The sequence below is a fragment of the Chanos chanos genome, chromosome 5, assembly GCF_902362185.1.
Source record: "Chanos chanos chromosome 5, fChaCha1.1, whole genome shotgun sequence".
Taxonomy (NCBI): Eukaryota; Metazoa; Chordata; class Actinopteri; order Gonorynchiformes; family Chanidae; genus Chanos; species Chanos chanos.
Genome location: NC_044499.1, coordinates 23,412,850 through 23,436,364, shown reverse-complemented (window position 1 = coordinate 23,436,364; position 23,515 = coordinate 23,412,850). Strand labels below are relative to the sequence as shown.

Below are 23,515 nucleotides of genomic sequence, written 5' to 3'. Positions count from 1 at the left end.
ATATATATATATATATATATATATATTAGAGCTGTCACTATCAATTACGATTAATCACATGAGTTTGTTTAGTTAATTGTGATTAATCGCACATTTTTTATCTGCTCAAATTTTACCTTAATGAAAGACTGTTCAAGTGCAATATATCTATAAACATGAGTGGACAGATTATGCTTTATCCAAATGTATTTATTATTTTCCAGTAATTCACAGAAAACCTAGCCCACTCACAGTTTACGACAGCAGTTTACGACAGCAGTTTAACATAAGACAGTTCAAAATCAAGGTGCCAGCATTATCAGTCTACTCAATACAAATAACTTTCCCAATCACATTCATCAACACTGCCCAACAGCAGGTTGGCCATTTTAGACTTTGTGCATTTTGACCGATTTCCAATTTTAAATACTGCTCTCAGAAATTGCAGATATACCTTTCCTGTTCCTTTGCACCAAGTCAGTTGCCTAGACACACAAATCTGGTTACATTTTCGGATGATAAAGCAGCTCACTTACTGTACAATATGCCCAGGGATGGAAAACAACCTCTCACAAGGTACCGATGTGGCAGGTGACTTAGTTGGCTGGGCAGGTGACTTAGCAGGCTAACCTGGCTTTCCTTGAACTACAGGTGATTCAAAGGGTCATATTAAGATTTGCGTTAACGGTGTTCAGAAAAATTAGTGGTGTTGAAAAATCGTGTTATTACATTATTAACATGTTTTAACATTAACTTTGACATATACGTATATGAATATGTATATGCATGTGTATATAGATAAATAGATAGATAGACCTACACATAGCTACCCTCAGTCATATATTGGTCAATGGTTTGTCATTTAGTGCGACTTCAGTCTTACCGCAATGCAGACTTAATCATGACCCCCCCCCCCCCCCCTCCCGACACACACACACACACGCGCGCGCACACGCACACGCACACAACTAGTTCATCTCAACCGGGATAGTGGAGGATTTTTAAGTGTATCTGTGAAATGCAGACAGAATCAGCATAGCAGTCAGGTAATTTTCCAATGAATAGATGCCTTTTATTAGGCTGGGCTATTACCCATGTGAATTCATTCTCGGGTCAGGCTCTTTAACTCTCTGGAAAAAAAAGAATTTTGAAGAGGGAAAAAAGAGAGAAGAAAAGCATAGGCAAAATCAGAGTGGAGTTTGGACCTTTGATAGTAGTGTTCAGAGGGACACGGCTCTGAAATCTTCAGTAAGCTGACTTTTCCTTTGTCTCTCTATCACTGTATCACCTATGAGGGCTTGATCCGGGCAGGAGTGATTAGAACTGACAAGACCCTGTTTATCACGGCCCCTGCATGACCTCATCTGACCTTCTGTAGGATCCTGTGTCTAATCTGGGTGTGTTGGGGGGTGTTGGTGGTGTTGTTGGTGGTGGTGGTGGTCAGGGGGGACTGGGGAGGGCCTTTTCCAGCTTGCCAGTCTCAGCAGCAGAAGGAGTCTATCTCACACATAGAGATTGGTGGTTACGTAACTCTGTGTTATTTGGTTTCATAAAGAGTCTTCCCCTGCCGTCGCATGCCAAAGCCTGTCTCCAAGGCACATGCTGCTACACATCACAGAGTGAATGCAACATGGACAAATGTGTTTTTCTGTTATTGTGTCTGTACAACCAAAGCCATGAATAGATGTGGGAAATTATGCCGAGTTGACTGATGGATTCCCACTTCTGTCTTTTCTTCTTGGTTAAGTGATGTAAATACACCAAACATATTGAATGAAGCATTCCTTTCTGCTCAGTCAAAACAAAACACAAATATTGGGATTCTGACAATATCATTTTTAGGTGTGCACATTTTTAGGTGTTGAACAGTATAAGCCAATGCCAGCAGCTCTCTGAGGTATTAAGTTACAAAAGCCAATATGCAACATGAAGCCCTGTCTCCTCAGAATAAAATGCAGCCATACTCTATTAGGTTCTGATTGTTAACGTAATTTTCTTGGTTCCACAGTGCCCTCCCAGGGAGCTCTCCGCTGCATTCTCTCCCTTCCTCTGTCTTGTTGTTCTAACCTGCTCGTATTCCTCGCAGCCCTGGGTGTAAACCACACCAGCTCCTATTAATTAATTAATGACCTGTAACAGGCAGGGTGGCTTTACGACTAGGAGGGAAGGAGAAAGAGAGAGAGGGAGAGAAATAAAATAGAGAGGGGGATAGAACATGTTTGCCTTTGCGTAGGAGAGAGAGGGGGGAAACAAGAGAGGAGAGCTGTGAGAAAGAGGCAGATGTGAGGGAGTCATCCGCTCGTGTGTGTTTGACCATCAATCACCTGAACCATTGTGACTGTGTCTGTTATACGAGCGAGGAGCAAAGAGAGAGGGAGAGAGAGAGGGAGAGGGAGAGAGACAGAGGGGGCAGGGAGAGAGGGAGAGAAACGAGGGATAATGGCGACACATAGGCCTATGAGTCCTCCTGCGGCACTGGTGCCAATGCTGGTGAGCGTCGTGGCTGTACTGGTCTCGCACTATGTCTTCACCGTGTCTGCTCAGATCCCTGACCCAGAGGTAAGACCGACAACCATCTTTCGTCTCACAGTTCTGAGGTGTAACTGTTGCTTGGCTGGTTCTTGGCAAACAGGTTCTGCAAACGGCTCGCTGGATTTTATTACACTGCAGTTCTCAGGCATCATTCTGGACATTTCAGCTTGATGGAGTTGTAATGGCCGTTAGAATGCAGTCGTAAGTTTACGTTCAATGAGGTGTAGTGAAAATAGTTTTGAGCATAGCGAGGTCTAAGGCTTAAATTTGAACGGAAACAAAGATGCTAGGCAATCATCAATACTCATACCAGTGCATGCCCTGCAGTATTTTCATTACCAACTGGGACTTATCGAAAATGACAGTTAGAAATCACAAGACGTTTTATTTCCATACACACAAATTAGTTAGGAAAACTTCCTCAGTCCTAAATCGTATGAGAAAATAATTGTGAGGACGTAATTTAGGCAAGAGAGATGCCAACCATAACTGTAACACTGACCATTTCTGCCTTGTTTTTGGTGGATAATGGGGAGAATTACACTCCAGTACAATGGCTGTGTTTAAATTATGTGGACTGTGTTGGGGTTCAGACTGTTAGGAGATGAAAACTGAGCAAAGATTTTGCGTTTTTAAGGTATTCCACATGTAACGTTTGAATCACTTTAGTGTGAGATGCGTCTGAACCATTTAAGCAGATGCCACACTGTCGAAAGAGCAACAATGCAAAGCTGCTGGGGATTTCTGACTGTGACATTTTCCAAATCCCATCTAATCTCAAACAAGGCATGTAGCATAGCTGAAGTCAATATCACCTCTAACTGGAGGCATACTCAGATAGGTAATATCGACCGACTTTTTTTCTCTTTTTTTTCCCTATAATAAATATGATTTATTACCCTCTGATCTGTGAGTGCCGTGAACTTGTGTTTCCAGGGGATAAACGGAAGAGACTTTTGATCAGATAAAAGAGGAAAATGGAATGTCTTCTATGTCTTTCCTGATGTTAACATTCTGCAACCACATCTCAAACTGTGTTCTTCAGGGGTTACCAGCATGTTCACAGCAAAGAACAAAATGTCAAAAATAAACATTTCAGGTGGGCTTTGCTTAACATTTGCTTCTTCCAATGAGCTCACTGCAGATCCCTGTGGAGATCCCTAGTTTCATGCACCCATGCCTATATGCACTCTCATTAGAAGAAACTAAGCCCAGGTGTGTCCAATCTGCCCAGCAGGAGCCATAATGGATCTAAACTCCACCCACTTAATGACCGACATGTAGAATCAGGTATTAGATACAGGTAAAAAAAAACACCACCACCACCACCAACAAAAAAACATGTCGTATCTGCTATGTATTTTTGTCTCACTCTGTATTGAAGTAGTAGAGTCATGCATTGAAACAGTGGGCGGTGCTAGTTTGCCAGTAGCGTAGCTGAAACCAGAGATGTGTAGGGCAAGAGTAGCAAGGACCAAAACCTTTGACCTTGCTGATATTTCGAAAGCAGTGCATCTCAGGCTAACTCAGAACACGTGCTATGTTCAAGAGAAATCTGTTATCAGAAGGAAATATCGGGTGGAAATGAACACGCCAGAACAATTATGTTGTCGCATTTGTTCAAAGGGAACTTGAGCGAAAAGTAAACTGCGAATATCAGCTAAGGGCGAGAGCCCATCAGAAATCATGTTTGCTCAGCCATCACTGTTTACTAATTTCATGCCACCATGCCAGTTTTTATGACCACTGTCTATTTTCTACAAGACTCAATCTCTCAAGACTGGTTAGCAGGACACATAGCCTGTGTCTCATTCTTTAACTGTTCACTGTCAGTCTCATGAAATCTCAGATGTCAGTTGTGCAGAAAGACAGAAGGAGCGGAGGATAGGAGTGTGTGTTTTGAATCCAGATTTAATAATGGATGATTACTTTGTCTTGAATTTCAGCGAGGCATAAGTATTTGAGTCACAGCACATCACCATTGTCGTTGCTGAATCTCAGCTGTCTTACAGGATATATGGAGACCTGGGTTATTATGCACCATCAATCAGCTTTTGCCCCTGCAGGGTCTCTGTGTCAAAGTTTTATATACTTGTCAATTGTGTTTTTAATTCTTCCTTTAAAATGCTATCTCATTTGACACATTAAAATTATGTCTGGTTTTTCATTTGTATGTTCATGAAGTAACCTGACTGAATTGGAAACAAAATCAGTCACGACTGTCGATAAAGCTTTATAAATGATACCTTTATAAATGATTCGAAACAGTTTTCAGATCAAAGAAATGTTTCAGGTGTGGCAAATCCATTACCAAGATTTCTCTATGAGCCCATAGAGATTGCATCTCATCATCCAAAAATATCTCTGATTTACTTGGCTGATTAGGTCACATGTCCAGTTAAAAAATCGATCCTTTTTTGTGGATCATTTTATCGTACTTGCAGAGTAGACAGTTCACACAGAGAACTCCATTGCCAGGCAACAGAGCTCTGTCTGTCTAAAGTGTGTGAGAGCAACCTTGGTGAAGCAGTGTATTCATTTAAGGAAGAATGTCTCAGAGGAGCCTATCAAAACTCAGAAAAGAGTATTTAGATTTTCATTCAGAACGAAAGATCGGTGATGCTCTGCCTAGAAAAGCCTGAATTCTTCTTCTTCTTCTTGTTAAATAAGTAAAGATTTGTTAAATACAGGCAACTCCCGGGTAGGTTTTTTGGTGAGGTGCAGTTTATCATAAAACCTAAAGACCTCGATGACAGTCTTTTTACGCTTTTTCGTTCCAATGCCTATAAAAGCTTCCAGGATGCGTAGCAGGTGCTCCTTGCCCACCTCCCCAGTACAGAACAGTCACTGTCCTCATTAGAGTCTGTGATATGCCTGTGACCAAAAAAACCTCATTAAAGTCAAGAGTGTCACAGAGATGAAGTTGCTCAACACTGCCACCCATTTCTAAAATTTTCAGGGCTTTGAGCATAATCGTCAGAGGGAGAGAGAGAGAGAGAGAGAGGGAACAGCAGAAAATTACCCCTAACTTCTTCTTTCCCTGACCTTTAATGGTTATTTTTACATCCATTCATCCTTTTCACCTTTCTTGTTCTTTGGAGAACACACTTGTTGGTTGTGATGTGACATGGAGTTAGCCAGGCCAAACTTTAATCTATCGTGTGTCCTGGCTGTATGCAGCTCACTGTTCACCTGTGACTCTTACAGTCTTTGTTATGGGCCCACTTTAGTATTGATTACTGACAAGGAGATTCATAGGAATGTCATTCAAAATACTGGGCTGATTTGTCATGAGCTATCCGATACAGCATAATTTTTCTTGCTTTATTTAATTTTAGTCAGCTCCTAAAAACCTGTGCTGTTACTAGAGTGATTTTAATTAGATAGCCATTGATAGTGACCCTTTCTGGAACTTTCTGCAGCAACAGGGAGAGCATTTGTGAGTGTAGCATACAGTTTCCAAGTGCTATGCAACCTTATCTTTATTCTTTTAATCTCTGCACATAAGTTAAACAGCATGTTTGTAAAAAGACATATATAGAAGAGCAAAGCAATGAACAAACGTACTGCAATTTACCTACTGATTAATATTATACCATCTCTTGAATTTGGTTGTAATCTTTTATCTGATGTCACTTTCAGCCTACAAAGTGTAATTCAAAAGTTTACATAAACTGTGCATAATACATCACATGCAGTTTCCCTCAGTGGCAGTATGTATGGTTTTTAAGTGAATTAAGGAAGACAATGAAAAACTGTATGAAAATGTATGAAAATATTGTAATGCATCACAGCAATCCTAACATACTGACATAAACACTTTTCTTCAAGCTACTCATTAGAATGATAATGTCATACACAACACTGGCTGAACAGCCACTCTGATTTGTCAAGCCAAGCCACGGCATGGGGGTATGCACACCAACCTGAACAAATCGAACATGTCTAAAATCATCAATGCACACAGCGCTGTTTCACTCTTTGACCGGTTCATTGAAGTATTCTGGTTCGTTCCTCATCATTGGAGGGAGGTGATTGGACTGAAAGGCACAGCCTACCCATCAACGTCCCAGTACACGATCCCTCTCAGAAATGTTCAACGTGACAATAAACGGTAACATCCAAATAAATGTTCACAGATAGTTGGAAAGGGTCTACGGCCATGCTGCATTTTTCTTTGACTTGCTAGTGATAGTGAATGGGCTATGAAATTGGCCATCTTGTGGCAGGTGCTATTTTTCTCCACTGATGACCATGGCCATGTTTTCATGAATACAATTTTTCCTGAACATCACACTGCATTAATTACATTGGCAAGTGGGCTGTAGTCAGAGCGGCATAATGGCCTATGACTGGGGACCTTGACATGGTTCTGTTGTGCGAGCAGCACAGAGGAGCTGAAGTTTCGTTTGAGGTGGTAAGAGGTAATGAAGCATTTATGAAACCAGCTGATAACCTGACAGTGAGCCAAGGCTGAGCAGCTGCAGGTGGGGAGGGAGGATTGGGGTAGCCTGGGAGATTCTTGAAGGCTAATTGGCTCTCCCACAGCTTAATACAGGGATAAGGACAGACTCTCACTCCATACCCTCTTATGATGCTGCAGTGGGCCACACCACTGGGTCCATCGAGCTCAGCAGATCCCTTGACGTACAGAGTAAAAGATACATTGTCCATGCTCGAACAGGGACCATGGCTTTTCACTGTACTCGGCTGTACTAGGCATTGCTGTGGTGACCTTTTGAACCCTGACCCAGTTTGCACTGAGCTAGGGTTAACCTACTGGGACATGTCCAGAGACATGGGTGTGTACCCACTGAAACTCATAAATTAGAAATGACATGATGCTCAGCAACAAGCCAGAACCCAGGCCAGCTGTATGTGGAGGAGTTTTTGACCCGGAGGAGCTTCTGAGGGCTCATTTTGGATGAGGACTTTGCCCACACTACCACTAATCCCATGCACCGACTCATTGTGTTGAGGCTACTGTTCCAGTGGACTGCCCAATAGTTTGGCCACCATCTGCACGCTACAGGAAGATCTGGCTACAGCTCCTATTCTGTCCAACCCTGGAAGGGCAGATCTCTTCATCATAGCCTCAATGCAACAGACTGGAAGTTATAGCAAAAAGCCAGAGAACAGGTTGTCCCACACCTACCCCAAGGCCCCCACCGACCCAGAGAGGAACTGGAGTGTGACGGGACGGGAGCTCCTGGGTATGCCATCGGCTCTGGTCATTTCCTGTTTTTACCTTCATGGCATCAGTGCAGAGGGATTATGTGCAGCTCTCTCGACACGCAGTAACACTCAGTGTTGGTTATGTAAACACTGCTTATATCTATGAGCAGTGGCCCATGATCAGGTCTGCACTGACAGCTGTCTGAATGGAGAATGGGAAGCCTGGACAGCCCCATCATCACTGAGACTGGCCACACCCAGCTGTGACTGGAAAGAACAAATCCGCTGCAATCAATAATGCTATAAAAACTTGAGACAGCTTGGCAGAGAGCAAGCAATGCTCAAGCAGTTTCAGCAGGTCTCTCTCTCTCTCTCTCTCTCTCTCTCTCTCTTTTCCTTTTTCTGTCCCTTTCTGCACTTGATCTGAGTCTGTGCTAACCCCTTACTTTGGCCAGACTAAATACCTGCACCACATCCTCTGACTTGACCCAAAAAAACTTAATCTAACTGCACCTCTGCTCAATGAGCAACTCACCAGAGGGCAAAACCACTCACCTCCATTCACCCATGTGCTTCACTTTTAAGAAAAAACCCTGCCAGGGAATTTTACAACACACTTATCTTAGGAGTTTCTTTACTTCACTCCATGTAGCCTTTTGCCTCTGGAGACCACAGAGCTCTTTATAGAGGGCAAAGAAGAAGTCAGTGGCTTGATTAGTTCTAAACTCCATTAGGACCAGCAGGCATACCCAGAGCTGGCATTCATTTTGGAATGGCCACAGACAGGGCGAGGCAGCTCACATGACCTGCCATCAACTTATCCAGACCCCTTGCTAGGACACAAGACCTGAGAGGTGCCTGGCTAGACACAAGACCCGAGAGACTCGGTCATAAAAGTCTTTAGCTGAGCAGTAGAATTGCTACAAGTAGTAAAGTTATTAGTTTAGACTAAATTTTCCTAGTAGCAAGGTGGTAGCATCACTTTTTTTGAAATCTAGTATGTTTTCAGAAGTGAATCTATTTATTGAAGTCTCTGGGTAGCACTGACAAAAGCTATGTGTTTTCATTTTCCCAGTTTATATACATACATATACACACATACATACATACATACATACACACACACACTCACACACACACACACACACACACACACACACACACACACACACATATATATATATATATATATATATATATATATATATATCAGTGAAGTTGTATGTATATTCTGTGTTGGTTGATTGGAGCTCTTACTTCTGAAATGTCATTTTCACATTTTCAGTTTCATAATGTGTTCAGTCCAAAAAACTCAACCCTGTTAAAAAATAGCAAATCGCCTACTGGGTGTTACTGTGTGCCTGGTTTGTCTAAATCTTTTGAACACTATGGAAATCCATCTTGTTTGGCTCAAGGGTCTGGTGTAATCCCACAGCTAATACCCATACAGCAATGAGAAGAGTTCAGACTGACCTATATGAAATTCCAATGCTGTGATCTGAAACAGCCGAACCCAACTGTCAGACTGTATAAATAAAAGACTATGATTATTTCAATTCATAACTGCAATCAGCCTGAACTTAACATGAGGTAGCTTGCATTAACTTGACATTTTATCCACAATAAAAAAATTGAATTTAATGAAAAAAAAAAAAACTTTTTCTTTGGCAAATGTTTGAAAACATCTCTAAATATTCCAATGTCATAAGTAAATCTGTGTAATTTGTAAGGGAGGTGTACAGTCCAGGAATCTGAAAGACTTTCTGCAGACTCTAACCCTTAAGCAGAGCAACGTGACATGACAACCGTCAACATGAGTGGGGATTAGCGTGGCACAAATGCCTCGCCATGTAATTGGTTTTTTGCACAAGTTCAAAATAAAACGCTGTATGTGCTAAAAGCTTCAGTCAAAATGACTCAGCATGTCCACTATGCTCTATTTAAGGACTGAATCCTCCATCAACCAAAAGCAGGCACTACTTTATACTACACCAGGTGTCGTTGTCCATTGTGCAATTTTATATTAATCCCTGTAGTAAAATGCAACAGTGAGACTGTTTTATCTCTATACCAAACGTGAACCAAAATGAATTTAATTTAGATATTTTGACATGTGTAAAGTCTACAGAACAACAACATAAGAAAATGTTACTTGACATAATCAGATTTTTTACTGTATTTTGCAGACATATTTTCTGTGTGAATTCAAGGAGACACTTCAATTAGAAACAGCTTACAGGAGTAGACAGGACACAGGAGTAGACACTACATTGAAAGTAAATGTATAAAAAAAAATATTAACTGTAAAGGTGTGTATATGAATGTGATAAATATTATAAAGGGGAACAAATGGAGGAGCATTCTCTGCCAAGACAGGCAGGAATCTTGTCTCTGTTCAGCATTGCTACAGACAACTATCTGACCTATCAAGACAGGGGAGAAGAACACCTGCAGAAAGAGAAAAAGAGAGAGAGAGAGAGAGAGGGGTGGGGGGGATTGGAGGTGGAGAGAAAGCCCAATAAGTGGACTATTGTTTTCCATTCCTCGTGTGAAATAGACCCTCTTAGCAGAGATGACTGCTCAGCCAGTTCTATAGTAGTCTCCCTTCCAAAACACAAAGCATTTTCTGCCAACGAGTGCCATTACACTATTTACTCTTTCTTTCTTTTTCTTTCTTTCTCTCTCTCTCTCTTTCTTTCTTTCTTTCTTGTAATTTGAGATTAGATATGTTTGCATTTGCATCGTTCAGTGATGTAGGTCAGAAGTTGTCTCATGTTGGAAGATAAGACTTAAGATTTTCTCACCATCTTAACATTACTGTCCAGACCAGCAGAGGACTGTGTTAGGCAGGCACAGTGTACTGGACAGGCATAGCCGAGGGCCAGAAGCATTTCCCTGCCTAGCATCATGTGATTTGATTTAAAAACTCAATAGTAATCAACTTTCTGCTGAGGACAGATCTAGTGTGTCTAAGGATCTATTTATAAAATGGACAAAATATAACATTTTATCTTTAAAATGCAACAAAAAATCAGTTCCACCCTCTCATTTTCTTACAGTGATGATGGTGTAAATAGTTATATGGTATTCCCAGAACCCAAAACCTTTACTTGACTCTTTCTGATTGAAAATTACCCTTTTTGGGGGAATGATATTGTTTATTGTCTCAATCAGTGTCTTCTGATTTCTCTGCTGAATCACACAGAAACTGAAGAAAATGAGAAAATGAAGTTGTCATAGATATGTTAATGAATAAGGCTAATGATATGTAGTTAGAGGCCATGAAAGTTTCAGTTTTGACAGTTATCATACCATTTGAGCATCAGTGTTAGTATAATATGGGCAGAGTTATAGACATTCACATGTAGTCTCTCTGCAGACACTTTTGTACAAAGCCACTTACAAAAGAGCAGAGTCTTAAAACAGCACCTCTTGGTATACAAGAGCTAGCCCCAAGAATCCAGGACCATGAATGACTTAAGTGCTATGTTGTATGTCTGTATGTAAGTGTGTGTGTGTCTGTGTGTGTGTGTGTGTTTGTGTACACAAACTAGTAAAAGTGAAATTAGCGGCTGGCATGTGAAAGAAGTGAGTTTGGAGGTGTATTTTGAATGTATCCAGTTGATACTGTATATCACTACAGACTGCTGACCTAAAGAGAATGGTATGCATTTTCAGATAATCACTGAGTCCCTGCTGTGTTGGTTTGCCCATTGCTTTAAATGCACACTCAGCCCTAAGCTGCTGTGAAACCTCCACACTGCTGTGTGTGTGTGTGTGTGTGTGTGTGTTATAAGAGCCCCCTTCACACATTTAGGAAGATCCCTTTGATTGATTCTTCACAGCAGAGCTTCATGAAGGTGCACACATAGAGCATTGGATTCCTGAAATTGGATTTCCCAGCAAGCAAATATGTACAAGCAAGGTGTCTATCTCCTTGGATTTTGTTTGTCTCGTAGCCTCATTATCACATTTGATGTATACTGACATGCTTTTTCCCTCATGTTGTGTAAAGGGTTTTTTCTTTGTTTGTTTGTTTTTTTCTGCACCACTGGATACTGCAGCGGCAGTTATCATGTGGCAACTGTGTTGGCCTTGTTGCTTTTTTTTCTATCATGGATGAGTCACTCTTTTTGTGCCTCATTTAATCAGAGCAGTATATCCTTTCTCTAATCATGTCTATTGTCATTGTTCTGTGGCGGACTGCCCCTGCTCAGAGGCTCATAATAACACATGGCTTTCTGTTGCTCTAATGTTTTCTTCTACTGATTTTTTTTTTTTTTTTTTTGTATCACCTTACAATTTCAATGAGCTATAGCTTCCAGGAGAAAAGGTATTCTTTTTTTTACTCTCTGTTTTCTGTTTTTTCTCTGGAACTTCTGAGAGAAGAGTGATCATCAGAGAGACCTCATCAATGTCATCAGTAGATTTCCTGGCATGTTATGAGGGGTATTACTCAGCACTGGTTTTTGACATTATTATATGTCAAAACATACACTATAACTTTGGATTATGGGGCCAAAGACCAACTGTCATAGCAGAAGTGTTGTTGTGTTGATCATTGTTCAGACCATCCCAACTATTAGCACTGCCTCTTCTCTTGCACTTTTGTCCCGCCGCGGTCCGTTAGCCGCGGTCCGTTAGCCCTGGTCTGTTATCCCTGGTCTGTTAGCCCTGGTCCGTTAGCCCTGGTCCGTTAGCCCTGGTCTGTTATCCCTGGTCTGTTAGCCCTGGTCCGTTAGCCCTGGTCCGTTAGCCCTGGTCTGTTATCCCTGGTCTGTTAGCCCTGGTCCGTTAGCCCTGGTCTGTTAGCCCTGTTTCTGTCTCTATCTGTCTCTTCACTCTCTTACTTCCTTCAGCTTTTCGTGCACTTGTGTCTGCTCTGATACTGACAGAACTTAGGCCACAGTCAGCCCCTTAATGCTTGCTTTGTATTCTGCTTCTCTAGGAAGTCACTTCAGATAAAAGCATCTGCTAGATGAATAAATGTAAATGTAAATAAATTGTAATTTCTGGTGGTGTTGCTGCTGATGTCAGGACATCCTTGTTGACCTCATGATGACTGACTGAATACTTCATAGAGATGTTGTCAGGCATTTAATAATTGTATTTATTTGCTAGTGTGAATTTTCCTCATGCTTGACCTCAATTTCTTGAGTACACTGAGATCTTCAGTAATATCTGCATTAAATCATAATAATGTCTGTATCAACAGAAACTTTGTGGTGGCCATTTTCTTAACTACATAGAAAATGAAATGCATAATATTACCACTGACCTAATTTTGAAAGAAATGACTTTTAAATGTTTACGACCATCCTGTGGATCGTTAAAAAGCACTGGATGGCCTCACTGTCTCACATTGTCATCAAAACAGAGTTCATCATTATTTATGCTTCCTATGTCCTATCTCAGCTTCTCCCCACAGCCCCACCAAAGAAACCAGATCCAGTCACTTCAGAGACTGTGGTGTTTTGGGGTCTCCGGTTATGGCAAGTCGTGGGAATCTTTGCCATGTTTGTTCTGGCAGTCGGTAGGTTAAGCAAAGCCTTGTCAACATGTGTTGGTTAAAAGTTGTCTTTTTCCAAGCAGTAAAACTATAAGCTCTATTTGATGTTTATGTAATGAGGAATGATTGGGAAGCATTTATTGGGATACAGAAAGATGTCTTGAACAAGCAAGGACAGGGGTTACTGCAGATATCTCTTCTTGGAAAAGAAAAAAAAAAATCAAACGTGACCTCTCCCTGCCTCGTCCTCTCATTTCACAGTAATCACGCTTTGCTGCATCTTCAAATGCCGAATTCCCCGAACAAAGAAAGAGATCGAGGCACGACATGCCCAAAGGCAGGCAGCAAAAAAATATGCCAACACGCTGGAAACAGTCCCCCCTCTGAGTGAGCTCACGGAGATACCAGGAGGTAAGAGCTACAGCATGTGTTTTTTACCTAATGACGACACAACGTGACTCATATCTAATATCTTTACAAGAATAGTCCACAAGTAATTTTCAGTTCCTCTAAAGCAACAAGTCAGTTTTGCCCTTTAAGTCATTAGTTGGCAGCTGGGGTTTGTTGATGTTTGACCTTGAGAATTTGCTAGTTTAATGGTTTGAAGGTCACCAAGGGCAAACTGTCAACTGATGCGTCACGTGACAGGTTGTACACTGTTGACTCATACCTGTGTGTTACCTTATAATAACCATGGCGCTGTCTAAAATGGTATTAAGCATGCTTTATCAGTATGAAGGTTTGGTATGTGATAAAGCTATAGAAAATTAAACGTTAAAAAACAAAAACACCGTGTTGTCATACCGTGTAAAAACAAATATTAACAAATATTAACAAATGTAAACAAACGAAAGTAATGGTCCAGAAGGGTACACACTCTGTGAATGAAAAAAAAAACAGTTAAGTTGAACAGATGAGTGAGGCATGTGTGGTTTGTATTTCGTATAATATTATGTGAGTTATGGTGTGTCATTCATATTTGATTGATAGCACTACATCCAATTTTGCCTCATTTGGGAATGTAAATTAGGATACTAAACAGTTTTCACTGTTTTGTAGAATCATTGGAATATTACTGCTGACCACAAAGAAATGCACGTAGGCATACAGTATGTAGAGCCCTATTTCAGACACAATTCATGGTACTAGCAGAGCGAGGATTCCCAAACCTCCTGCCACTTAACATTTAATACATATAAAAACATCATTAGTAATCTGCTCATATGCCACGAATAATGAATTTCCTTCGGGTTTTCCTTAGTATATAAGCCTTTGTTTCCTATCAATTTCTGTGGATAAAACATTCGTTTTTCCTGGTAGTCTCAATCGAAGATCAGCAGCCACAGTATGACATGAGTTTTGAGGATTTTGATTGGAATTCACAGAACCTTAAACACAGTTTCCCCCAAATGGAGTTTGAGTTTAACCAAACAACCCGTGGGACTGGGTTTAGACTCATCCCAAACAACACAGCTCCATACCATCCGAGCAGAATCTTACAGCACAGAATCAAAGTTTGTAAGTCTTCTTGATGACTGTCCTTGTCCTTTCCTTTTCATCTGCTTTCTCCTTTTTCTCTTCCTTCCTTCCCTCATTCCTTCCTTCCTTTCAAATCGTAGCCATGCCTGACACAACAGCCCTACAGACAGTCTCTGAGCAGGTGCAGGCAAGGGGTGGAGCCCAGCTGCCTGTCTTGAGGGAGGAGGAGGAGCCACTCACCAATCCCTCTGCTCAAACTGAGCGTGGTTAACTCTGCCCTCCTTTACTGTCACTCTTTTTCACTCTTCTTCACCTACTTCCTCTTCCTTTGTCCACTTTAATCAGCTTGGTAGAAAAGATTTAAATGATGTCATTCTTGTGTCAGGTAAACTGGAAAATTAAAGTTTTGTTACAGGTAAATTGGAGGAGTATTTCCATTTGTTCAGTTCAAATGGAGAAAAATATTAAAAAAATATATAATATATATATATTATATATAAATTAAATATATATTAAAAAAAAAGACATATGTAACAGGGAAAGCAATGCAAGCTGCATGTGTTGACAGTGTGTCCCTCACTACTCCTTAAATTAATTTGTATGCTCTGTCATTCGTCTCTGATGTGTTAATGTATTATCTATATGGTGAACGTACATCTAATAAACATGTTTTCATCATTCACATACATGGGTGAAAAGCAATAAGTGGAGTGTGTTGGATGCCCATCCACTATGAAATACATCAGCCTAATTGGCCAACAATGCACATGTGTGACAATTACTGCCATGCAACCCTTGACGGTCAACTTTTACTGTTTGGATTTAGGTTTCGTATGCCCAGTAGTAACACCCACTAATTCCTTGTAAATATCTGAGACACAGCAGATTGCGAATATGGTATGTGTAGTGTGAAAAACATCACCCATGACTTTACAGACCTTATATCAAGTCCCATGTAGCTGCTGCTGATTGGTTGGCCATGACTTCCTGACCAATCAGACGTGAGATCAAGTCGTTCTGTTGGAGGACTGGGATGCATATTTATAGTCTGTTCATTATGTTCCATGTAGTCATGGTTGGCCAGGCATTGTCTGACAGACTGTGAATGAGTAAGAAAATAGCCAAATTATTGGGCTTATGACCATATTACAGACATAATGAAACGCCTGGCTAGAGCATGATAAACTTCCTGGAAAAAAATAGGCAGTGAACTGTTAGGTTTAGGAACATTTTATTTTCTTGTGTAAGGAGACCCTCACTAAGGCATAATGAGGTATTGTTTATTATGAGAAAAAATTAGACAGTGCATCAGAAACAGTGCATACTATAGCATGCTTTCTGCATTTCTAAAAGACCTTGAACTAAATTCAACTAAACCCCCCCCCCCCCCCCCCCCAAAAAAAAAAAACAGTGCCCCATGTTCTCTAAACGCTTATATCCTCAATTAACGGTTTTTCATGTCAATCTTAAAAATTCCAGTGTGGCCGTTTAGGGTAAAAAGTGGCCCATGTTTGTCCCTGTTCCTTCATGTTTACTGACTGCATGCTTGATGAATTTGCTCTGCACCCAGGAGACACGCCACAGATTCTTTGGCAAATATGTAAAAGATGTCAGTGGGCATATCTGACATGACCGCTTGCATATTAATTAGGTTATCCATGAACAATACCATTTTACCGTGTGTAGAGCAAACTTGGGTGTAACTTGCTGACAACTTAATAAGTGGAGAAATGAATGTCCCAGGACTGGACAGGACAAATGACAATCTTTGGGTTCAGTATACTGTAAAATATTGTACTACGTGTGCTATACATAAAAAAAAGTTTTGTTTTTTTCCTGTCAGTTTTTTGTCAGTCATTTCTGTTGTGTTCCACACATGACTGAAAGAGAAAGGTCTGTCTTTTTAATGAAAGGACTTGCTCCTCCTAAGCTTAAAGACTAATAAGATTTCTGCTTGTACATGTTCAAGCTTTCACTGAGAATTTCTAGCATCTGAGGGTTATTGGTGATCTTTGGAACTAGTCTCCAGAGCCATGGTGTTATTCACATGAAATTCATTGCATGTTTACTCAAACCTCCCTTCTTCTCTCTCTCTCTCTCTCTCTCTCTCTCTCTCTTTAGCTTGCTTTCATAGACATATCATAAAGAGGCAAATTATTATCATCTTAAAGAACAGAGAGCTAAAAACTATATGAAAAAGTTTATGGTAAATAAAATACATTTTCAGGAAAGTTCCAACCCAAGAACAAAGCACTCAGATACCAAGCACATTTAATGGAGAAAGTGAAGACACAGACTTTCCATTTTATGAATTTAGCCCAGGGTGACCTTGGCCATTAAATGTTTTTGTTTTGTTTGTTTGCAGTTCATTTCTATGGTGTTCTTTTCCTTTGGTTTGTCACTTCAGAAGTTTCTTACTAAAGGAATGGTTTCATGTCCTACTGTCCATCAAGCTCTTTTTTTTTTTGGTGTTTTTTTCATTTGGGCACCAACCCTGAATACGCTTGAAACGCTCTTTGGAACTACCTACAGAGGATTTGTCTTTAAGAGCAGTGTAAATGCAGGGTCAGAGCTAGGGATTGTGGAGCCTGGGAACAGACAATATGATGACTATACATCAGTAGCATATGCTTGACTGAACTGTGTTAGGAAGGGGGAGGATTTCAGGTCAAAAGCAATATAGTTTGAAGGTAAATCATATATGTGTGAATAAGGCTTTGTAATATGCGAAGGAACATAATTCCTTCTGACTTAAGATGCATGCCTGAAGGGGTTCACTGGCCTGAGCAAGTAAACTAGATCTTTAGGGGTCCATTTTCCACACCTGGGCTGAAATTAGGACAAGTTGATAAAAATAGCAAAGTAACAAGAAACAGCGATAAGTGGATTAGGCTCCTGAAATAGGTTGCATTTCCCTAATGAAACAAATACAGAAGAACCTCCTTGGTAATATATATTGCTACATACTGTATTACTAATGTGAGACAAGTACATGGGATATGTCAATGTCTATGCTGCAGTAGATATAAAAATGTACTGCTTAGACTGTTAAAACCAAGTGTTGTTGCATAGACAAATGTCAATATTTCATGCTTTTTTCTTTTTTTTTTCTTTTGGTGAAAAACGTCAGTATTTGACATAGTTGTAATTCTATGCTCTTTCCATTAGAGGCTCTTTCTTTTTTTCCCCTTTCTCAGTTCACAGTTTCACCTAAATCATCTCTCAGATGAACTTTTATTTAAAAATGCTACAAACAAGGGTTGCATTGAAAAAAACAAACAAACAAAAAAACAGGTAAGGTCAGGGTTTGGGTTGAAGTCAAGGATAGTGTTAGTCAAGGATAAATAATGTATCACTGTTGCCACTATTACTTCTTCTATTACCACTAAAATCATTAGTGCTACTACTACAATCATAACAAATAGATTTTAATAGATATATGTGTTTCAAGAAATTCACGGTAGCAGTGAAGAAAAAAAATAGAATTGTAACCAATAAAAACAAGATGAACAGGATAAAAAAAAAAAAAAACAATAAGAAACTCATGGTCACAATACAGAAAGAGACCTTTAAATGATAGAAGAGCATCAGTGTGTCAAAAGATGAGATGGAGACACAATGCAACATGTTGTGGTAGGAATGATGATGAGCTGTGTGAGGGAGGGTCAGTGTGTCATGTAAGGGGAAAGAATAATGCAAGTGAGAGTTATGCAGCAAAGAATGAGAAACATTAACTGAAATACGGGCTGGCTATGGGTAAGTGATGTATCAAATTTTTAAAAGTACGATATGAACTTATGTGCCAAATATTAACATTTGATGCCTGATTCATGAGATCAGGTTGTAAAGTTATTATAAATTGTTAAGTAGTTACGCTTGTAAGTTATTATTTGAGTGAAATACAAGAAGGACGATTAGTAAAAGTTGAATGAGCAGCATCAGGTCACTGTTGCTAGGTGATTGTTTCATTATTTATAGAGAAAAAGACTTCTCCAGAAATATAACTTCTCCACTAAAAATGAACAAAAAAGAACTTTGTATTCCAGAGTACATGTTGGTTCTTTGACAGAAAAGAAAACAATGACTGAATTTCTGTTTTTTATTCCCTGAAACATCATGCTAAAGACAAACCATTTTAATATAACAACATAAGTGTTCTGATCCCCTCCCCCAGAAATCTGTCAACGCAGCCCAATTTTTTTTTTCACCTCTATTGACCGACCATTTGTTTTACATTCATTTCAAATGAAGGTTATCCATGTAACACATCAATAAAATGTGGAGAGTCAGCGATAAAGAGACCTTCTGCTGATGTAGCTTGTCTATTCTCGACCATACGTAGGTGTCAGGCAAAAAGCAAAAAATCACATAAGCCTATGTCCTACCATGATGACTGATTCAAGAGACTGTTATGCTGAGAAAAATATATGTGTTCTATTATCTTCAGGGCCTGTATTCATAAGGTCAGGGACTCAGGCAAAAGAGTGCCTTGAATCCCTTCTGTTCTGTACAACAACCATGTGTACAGGAAAAAAAAGAAAAATGTAAAACACGAACATGTTAGCTAGAGTATGTAAGTACAAAGAGGTCACAGAGGGGTCGTATAATCAGAGAGAAATGGATGTGCAGAGAACATGCGAGGGAAGCGGGAGTGTGTTTTTGCCGATCCTTTCCACTTAGACGTAGGGGGATAACAGATAGAGGGAATGTGAAATTGGGGCTTTTGGAGGAACTTCTGTGTTGGTGGAGAGAGAGGGTTTAGATTCAGTGGGAAGGTAGGAGTGATGGTTGAAAAGCAAACAGAAAATGACCTTTAACCCTTCTGTCTCTTTAGACAGTTTGTAGCAGGACTACAATAGACGTCTCAGTTCACCTCAAAGAATAACCAGTAGGCACCGGAAGTGTTGACAGAATCTAAACAGAAATGGGCAATAGCTCGATTTTGAGCAAGTGTGATGGAGAAGTAAAGCAAAAGAGAGAGAAGAACAATAACAACAACAATATGTGTGTGTGTGTGTGTGTGTGTGTGTGTAGTGTAGTGTGTTTTTTTTTGGGGGGGGGGGGGGGCGGGGAAGCATAGACAAGAAGGGGTTTTAGCACAGAGAAACAGTCATCAGCAATCCATTACATTAAAATGCAGTGCTAAATTTTGGACCAAGCACACAGTCATTAAGGTATTCAGACTTCCCTCATGTCTGCCAACTATTTATTTCATGATTAGTCAAAATACTGGGTGAGTGAATTGAATGTTAATTTAAACAACCTCATTAAGCACTTGATTGCATCTCTCTAATCAAGCACATAAAAAGAAAAAAGAAAAAAAAAGAAAGAAATGCAAGGAACAACAGAACGAAAAAAAAAAAAAAATCAGTGTAGCAGAACAGCATTTCAACTGCCCACATACACTTGGTTGGTTTTATTTGTGTACTTAATATTTGACCTGGTCATTCTGTCATTAATCATTTGGTTAAGATGTGGACAGATGGCTGATTGGCTGGCGTACCGAGTTAAGCCACTGTCAAATAGGGGCTGACTGCGACTAAAAATCCAGGGGGAACAGAGTTTGCTGTGTTCTTTGAGCAGATGAGCTAGCCAGGGTCCCTCCCCTCCTGTCAGACTCCTGTGGCTGTAGGTGCAGTCCAGTGACTAGCACTTTCCTGCAAGGATGTTACGTCACTTGATGTGCTGCACAACTCGTGGCATTGGAGAAACAACTGATTAGTGACATGTATCAGAGGAACCCATCACGGGCTTCACTCCGCTTCAGCTGAGGTGGTAGCCGTGTGAGGAGAGACCAGCAGGTTTGTGAGAAGTTGTACATTCCAAATTGGGGAGAAAAGAGGGGAAAAAAATAAATGCAGGTTTGAATCCCAGCAATATTGTGGACTAAACTGAACCTTGGAAAGAACCATTGGATCTGGAAACATCAGTTGGCTGTGATAATCTCCACATCCTTGGCAAAGCTGAGAAGACACTTAGCATCAATGCCAAATTATAAGCAAAGAGCACAAATTTTCAAATCATGGTCACAACAGTGGCATGACAGGCCCACTGGTGGACTGCATGTGTAAATACCTACTGTGCTGCTGCCTGGGTGGATCTTGTAGCATACAAATTCTGAGGGTGTGAGTGAGACAGAGTTCTTTCTCCATTATTGCAGCACAGTGACTGCTAGCATCCAAAGGACTTCAATAGAGTTACAGGCAAATCTAAGGGAGATTGCATGGAGCTCCACACTATCCCATGGATACATTTTGAACTGGATAAGTGAAGAGGTCAGTCAATTCTAAAAAGTTTTTGAGGACAGATGTACCGCTCTTCACCCTCCTAGACAGATGCAAATGTTGTGTTGTGACATCGTCAGAGAATCTACTGTCTGAGTTTAAGTCTGGGGTGCGATACACATGACATAGTAATCAGTCAATTACTAAAATACGAAATCCATTCCAGTCATATCAACATGTAATCCATCGAAAATTGGTGCGAAGAGAATTCTCATTAAACTTATATCATCAACAGCAGGTACATCAGAGCTATTAAGATCTTCTTAACATTACTCAAAAGAGTAAAACACCCACTCAATGACATTCCCTCACAGGAGTCTCTTTTTGATAACCTAATCCAGATTGCTGAAACATTCTCTAAAAAGTCGGCCTAGTGGGAACTAAACTGTCATGACATCACCTGGTAAAAGATAAGGTCCTCACACAATGTCAGAGATCTCCCTTCTTCTAGAACCGTCTATGATGGACGAGATCTAATTATGCACTCGTTCGTGTAGTTCAGGATGTTTGATGGAATTGAGTTAGTATTATCTATCATAAAAAAAGCCACTGCTGAGGCAAAGGTTTTGTTGTGTCTAAAATTCCCAGGATGAACCTTATTGTTGCTTTTCAGTCACAAATCTCTCTGAAAATTCTTGTTCAATAAAATGCCAGTGCAGTGCTCAGTTTGAGAGACAAAGACAAACCTAAGAATTTCCATGGTTAGGATGGAGAGATTCTCTGCAAATTAGTCGAAATAAAATATGGATGGAGTAAGACGTTTGTTTGTCTCAGTGATCAAATCAACAGTTTGGGCAATGGAACTCCAGTAAGCAATTTAATTATTTCTCTACCAGTGCTGTGCAGTTGTTTAGGGCCAATCTCAATGTTTGGAATGATAAATGCCATCAGTGGGGCTTGTTCATGGCTTCATATAGACATTCAATGCCTGTGTTCTTTTAAGCAACAAGAGGATGTTTGTATTCCATGTGTCTCAAATTGTCCTGAGGATATGTTGAAACCATGGGGGAGACAAACAGTCAGACGAACAAGAATACAATTTCCAACAGGAAAAAAAAGACAATAAGTCCGTTAAAAAACATCTCCTGTGAAAACAGAGGTAGACACATCTGCTTCTGGCATAGTCTCACTAAAATCAGGGGGACTGTGTGTTAACTTAGTGATACAGACATTTGTCCACAAATTGCAATTAGTTATAGGTGAATAACAATGTCATTTTACATCAAAATGTGCTGTATAATAATTCTCTTTTTTTCCCCAGTTCTTTTCATATCTCTCTTCTCTGTTTTTGTGTTCTCCTGTTGTGCTGTGAGGTGCTAAGAGGTATAAAAGAATCAAAAAAGATATAAAAGAATCAAAAGCTGTTTTTCATGTCTTATTTCTTTTCTTGTTTTACTGTGCATTATAATGATTCTGTGAAGAAGCAACATTTTACTCATTACCTTTTTAAATAGAATTCTGCTCAGACTATTTGCATGTCAAACAGTACTTCTGGACATTCATTTAAATTACAGTACGGTAATGGGAAAAATCAAAGATTAACTGTAAGGACTTGAAGTATATGTCTGACACAGTAAATCTTGCCTACTGAAGGTGCTGTCAGAGGTATGGAGTGAACTGTGGATTTAAGGACTGGTTTATCTCCTTCCTGCTTAAACACACAAAAAAAGAGAGATGCTTTATGGAGGAAAAAAGGAGTGAATTTATAAGATCACAAGTGTACTGGAGCACCACATGTTATAATTCTGAAGCATGGTGAATACAGAGAAATGGGTTGACATGGATCATGAATAAATTTGAGTATGAATAAATAAACTCCAGAGTACACCAAGGATCTCGCATGAATTTTCAGACCCTCTTGTGATTACAGAGTGTACCCAAATGACCGGGTTTCCAATCGAATAAAATTGTCATTTAACTTGTTGCTACTGAAAACAAAACAGAAAAATTTGTCACTGACAGTCAGAACCTCTCTGAATCACATCAGCTTGCCGAAATGCAACAAGAATTAAATACCGTCTCCCAGCGTCGCTATGCAAGTTTCAGATCAGAACTTTAACTTTTCATGTGACATGCTGATAAGATACTAGAAGCTTTAGCAATGGCAGTGACAATTGTAGAGGTAAATGAAACATAACGCTATAACTTTTTGTGAATCTGTACATAAGTTGCGTGTAATTTTTAATTTTAATTCCTTAATAGACAATGCTGTGTTTTCTCTGTCTAGCTGCTAAACCTGAAGAGAACACAGAAGTTCCAACAGTTGCTGCAAAGGTGGATGCTGAAAAGGGTGACAAGAAAAAAGAAGGAGCGAAAAAGGAGGGAAAGGGTGCAAAAGAGGGAAAAGGAGAAGATAAAGGTGAATCGAGTAAGAAGAAAGGGGAAAAAGGTGAATCAAAGAAAGAGGACTCGGGTGGAGGAAAAGGAAAGAAAGCTGGCGAGAAGGGAGGAGGTGAAGAAAAAGGAGGCGGCAAAGGTGGAGCCAAGGGCGGAGCAAAGAAAGCGACAAAAAAATGAAAACTTAATCAGCGGAATCTTCTGTGCTAAAGTTTTATTA

General features: G+C 40.0%; 1 protein-coding gene across 1 annotated transcript; it reads left to right on the top strand.

The window, feature by feature from the left end:
* Nucleotides 1–2,418: 2,418 nt before the first annotated feature.
* Nucleotides 2,419–23,475, top strand: tmie (transmembrane inner ear). The gene is made up of 4 exons (XM_030774790.1): nucleotides 2,419–2,538; nucleotides 13,102–13,219; nucleotides 13,457–13,606; nucleotides 23,186–23,475. Exons 1-4 carry the CDS (start codon nucleotides 2,419–2,421, stop codon nucleotides 23,473–23,475), a joined length of 678 nt encoding a protein of 225 aa, XP_030630650.1.
* The last annotated feature ends 40 nt before the right edge of the window (nucleotides 23,476–23,515 follow it).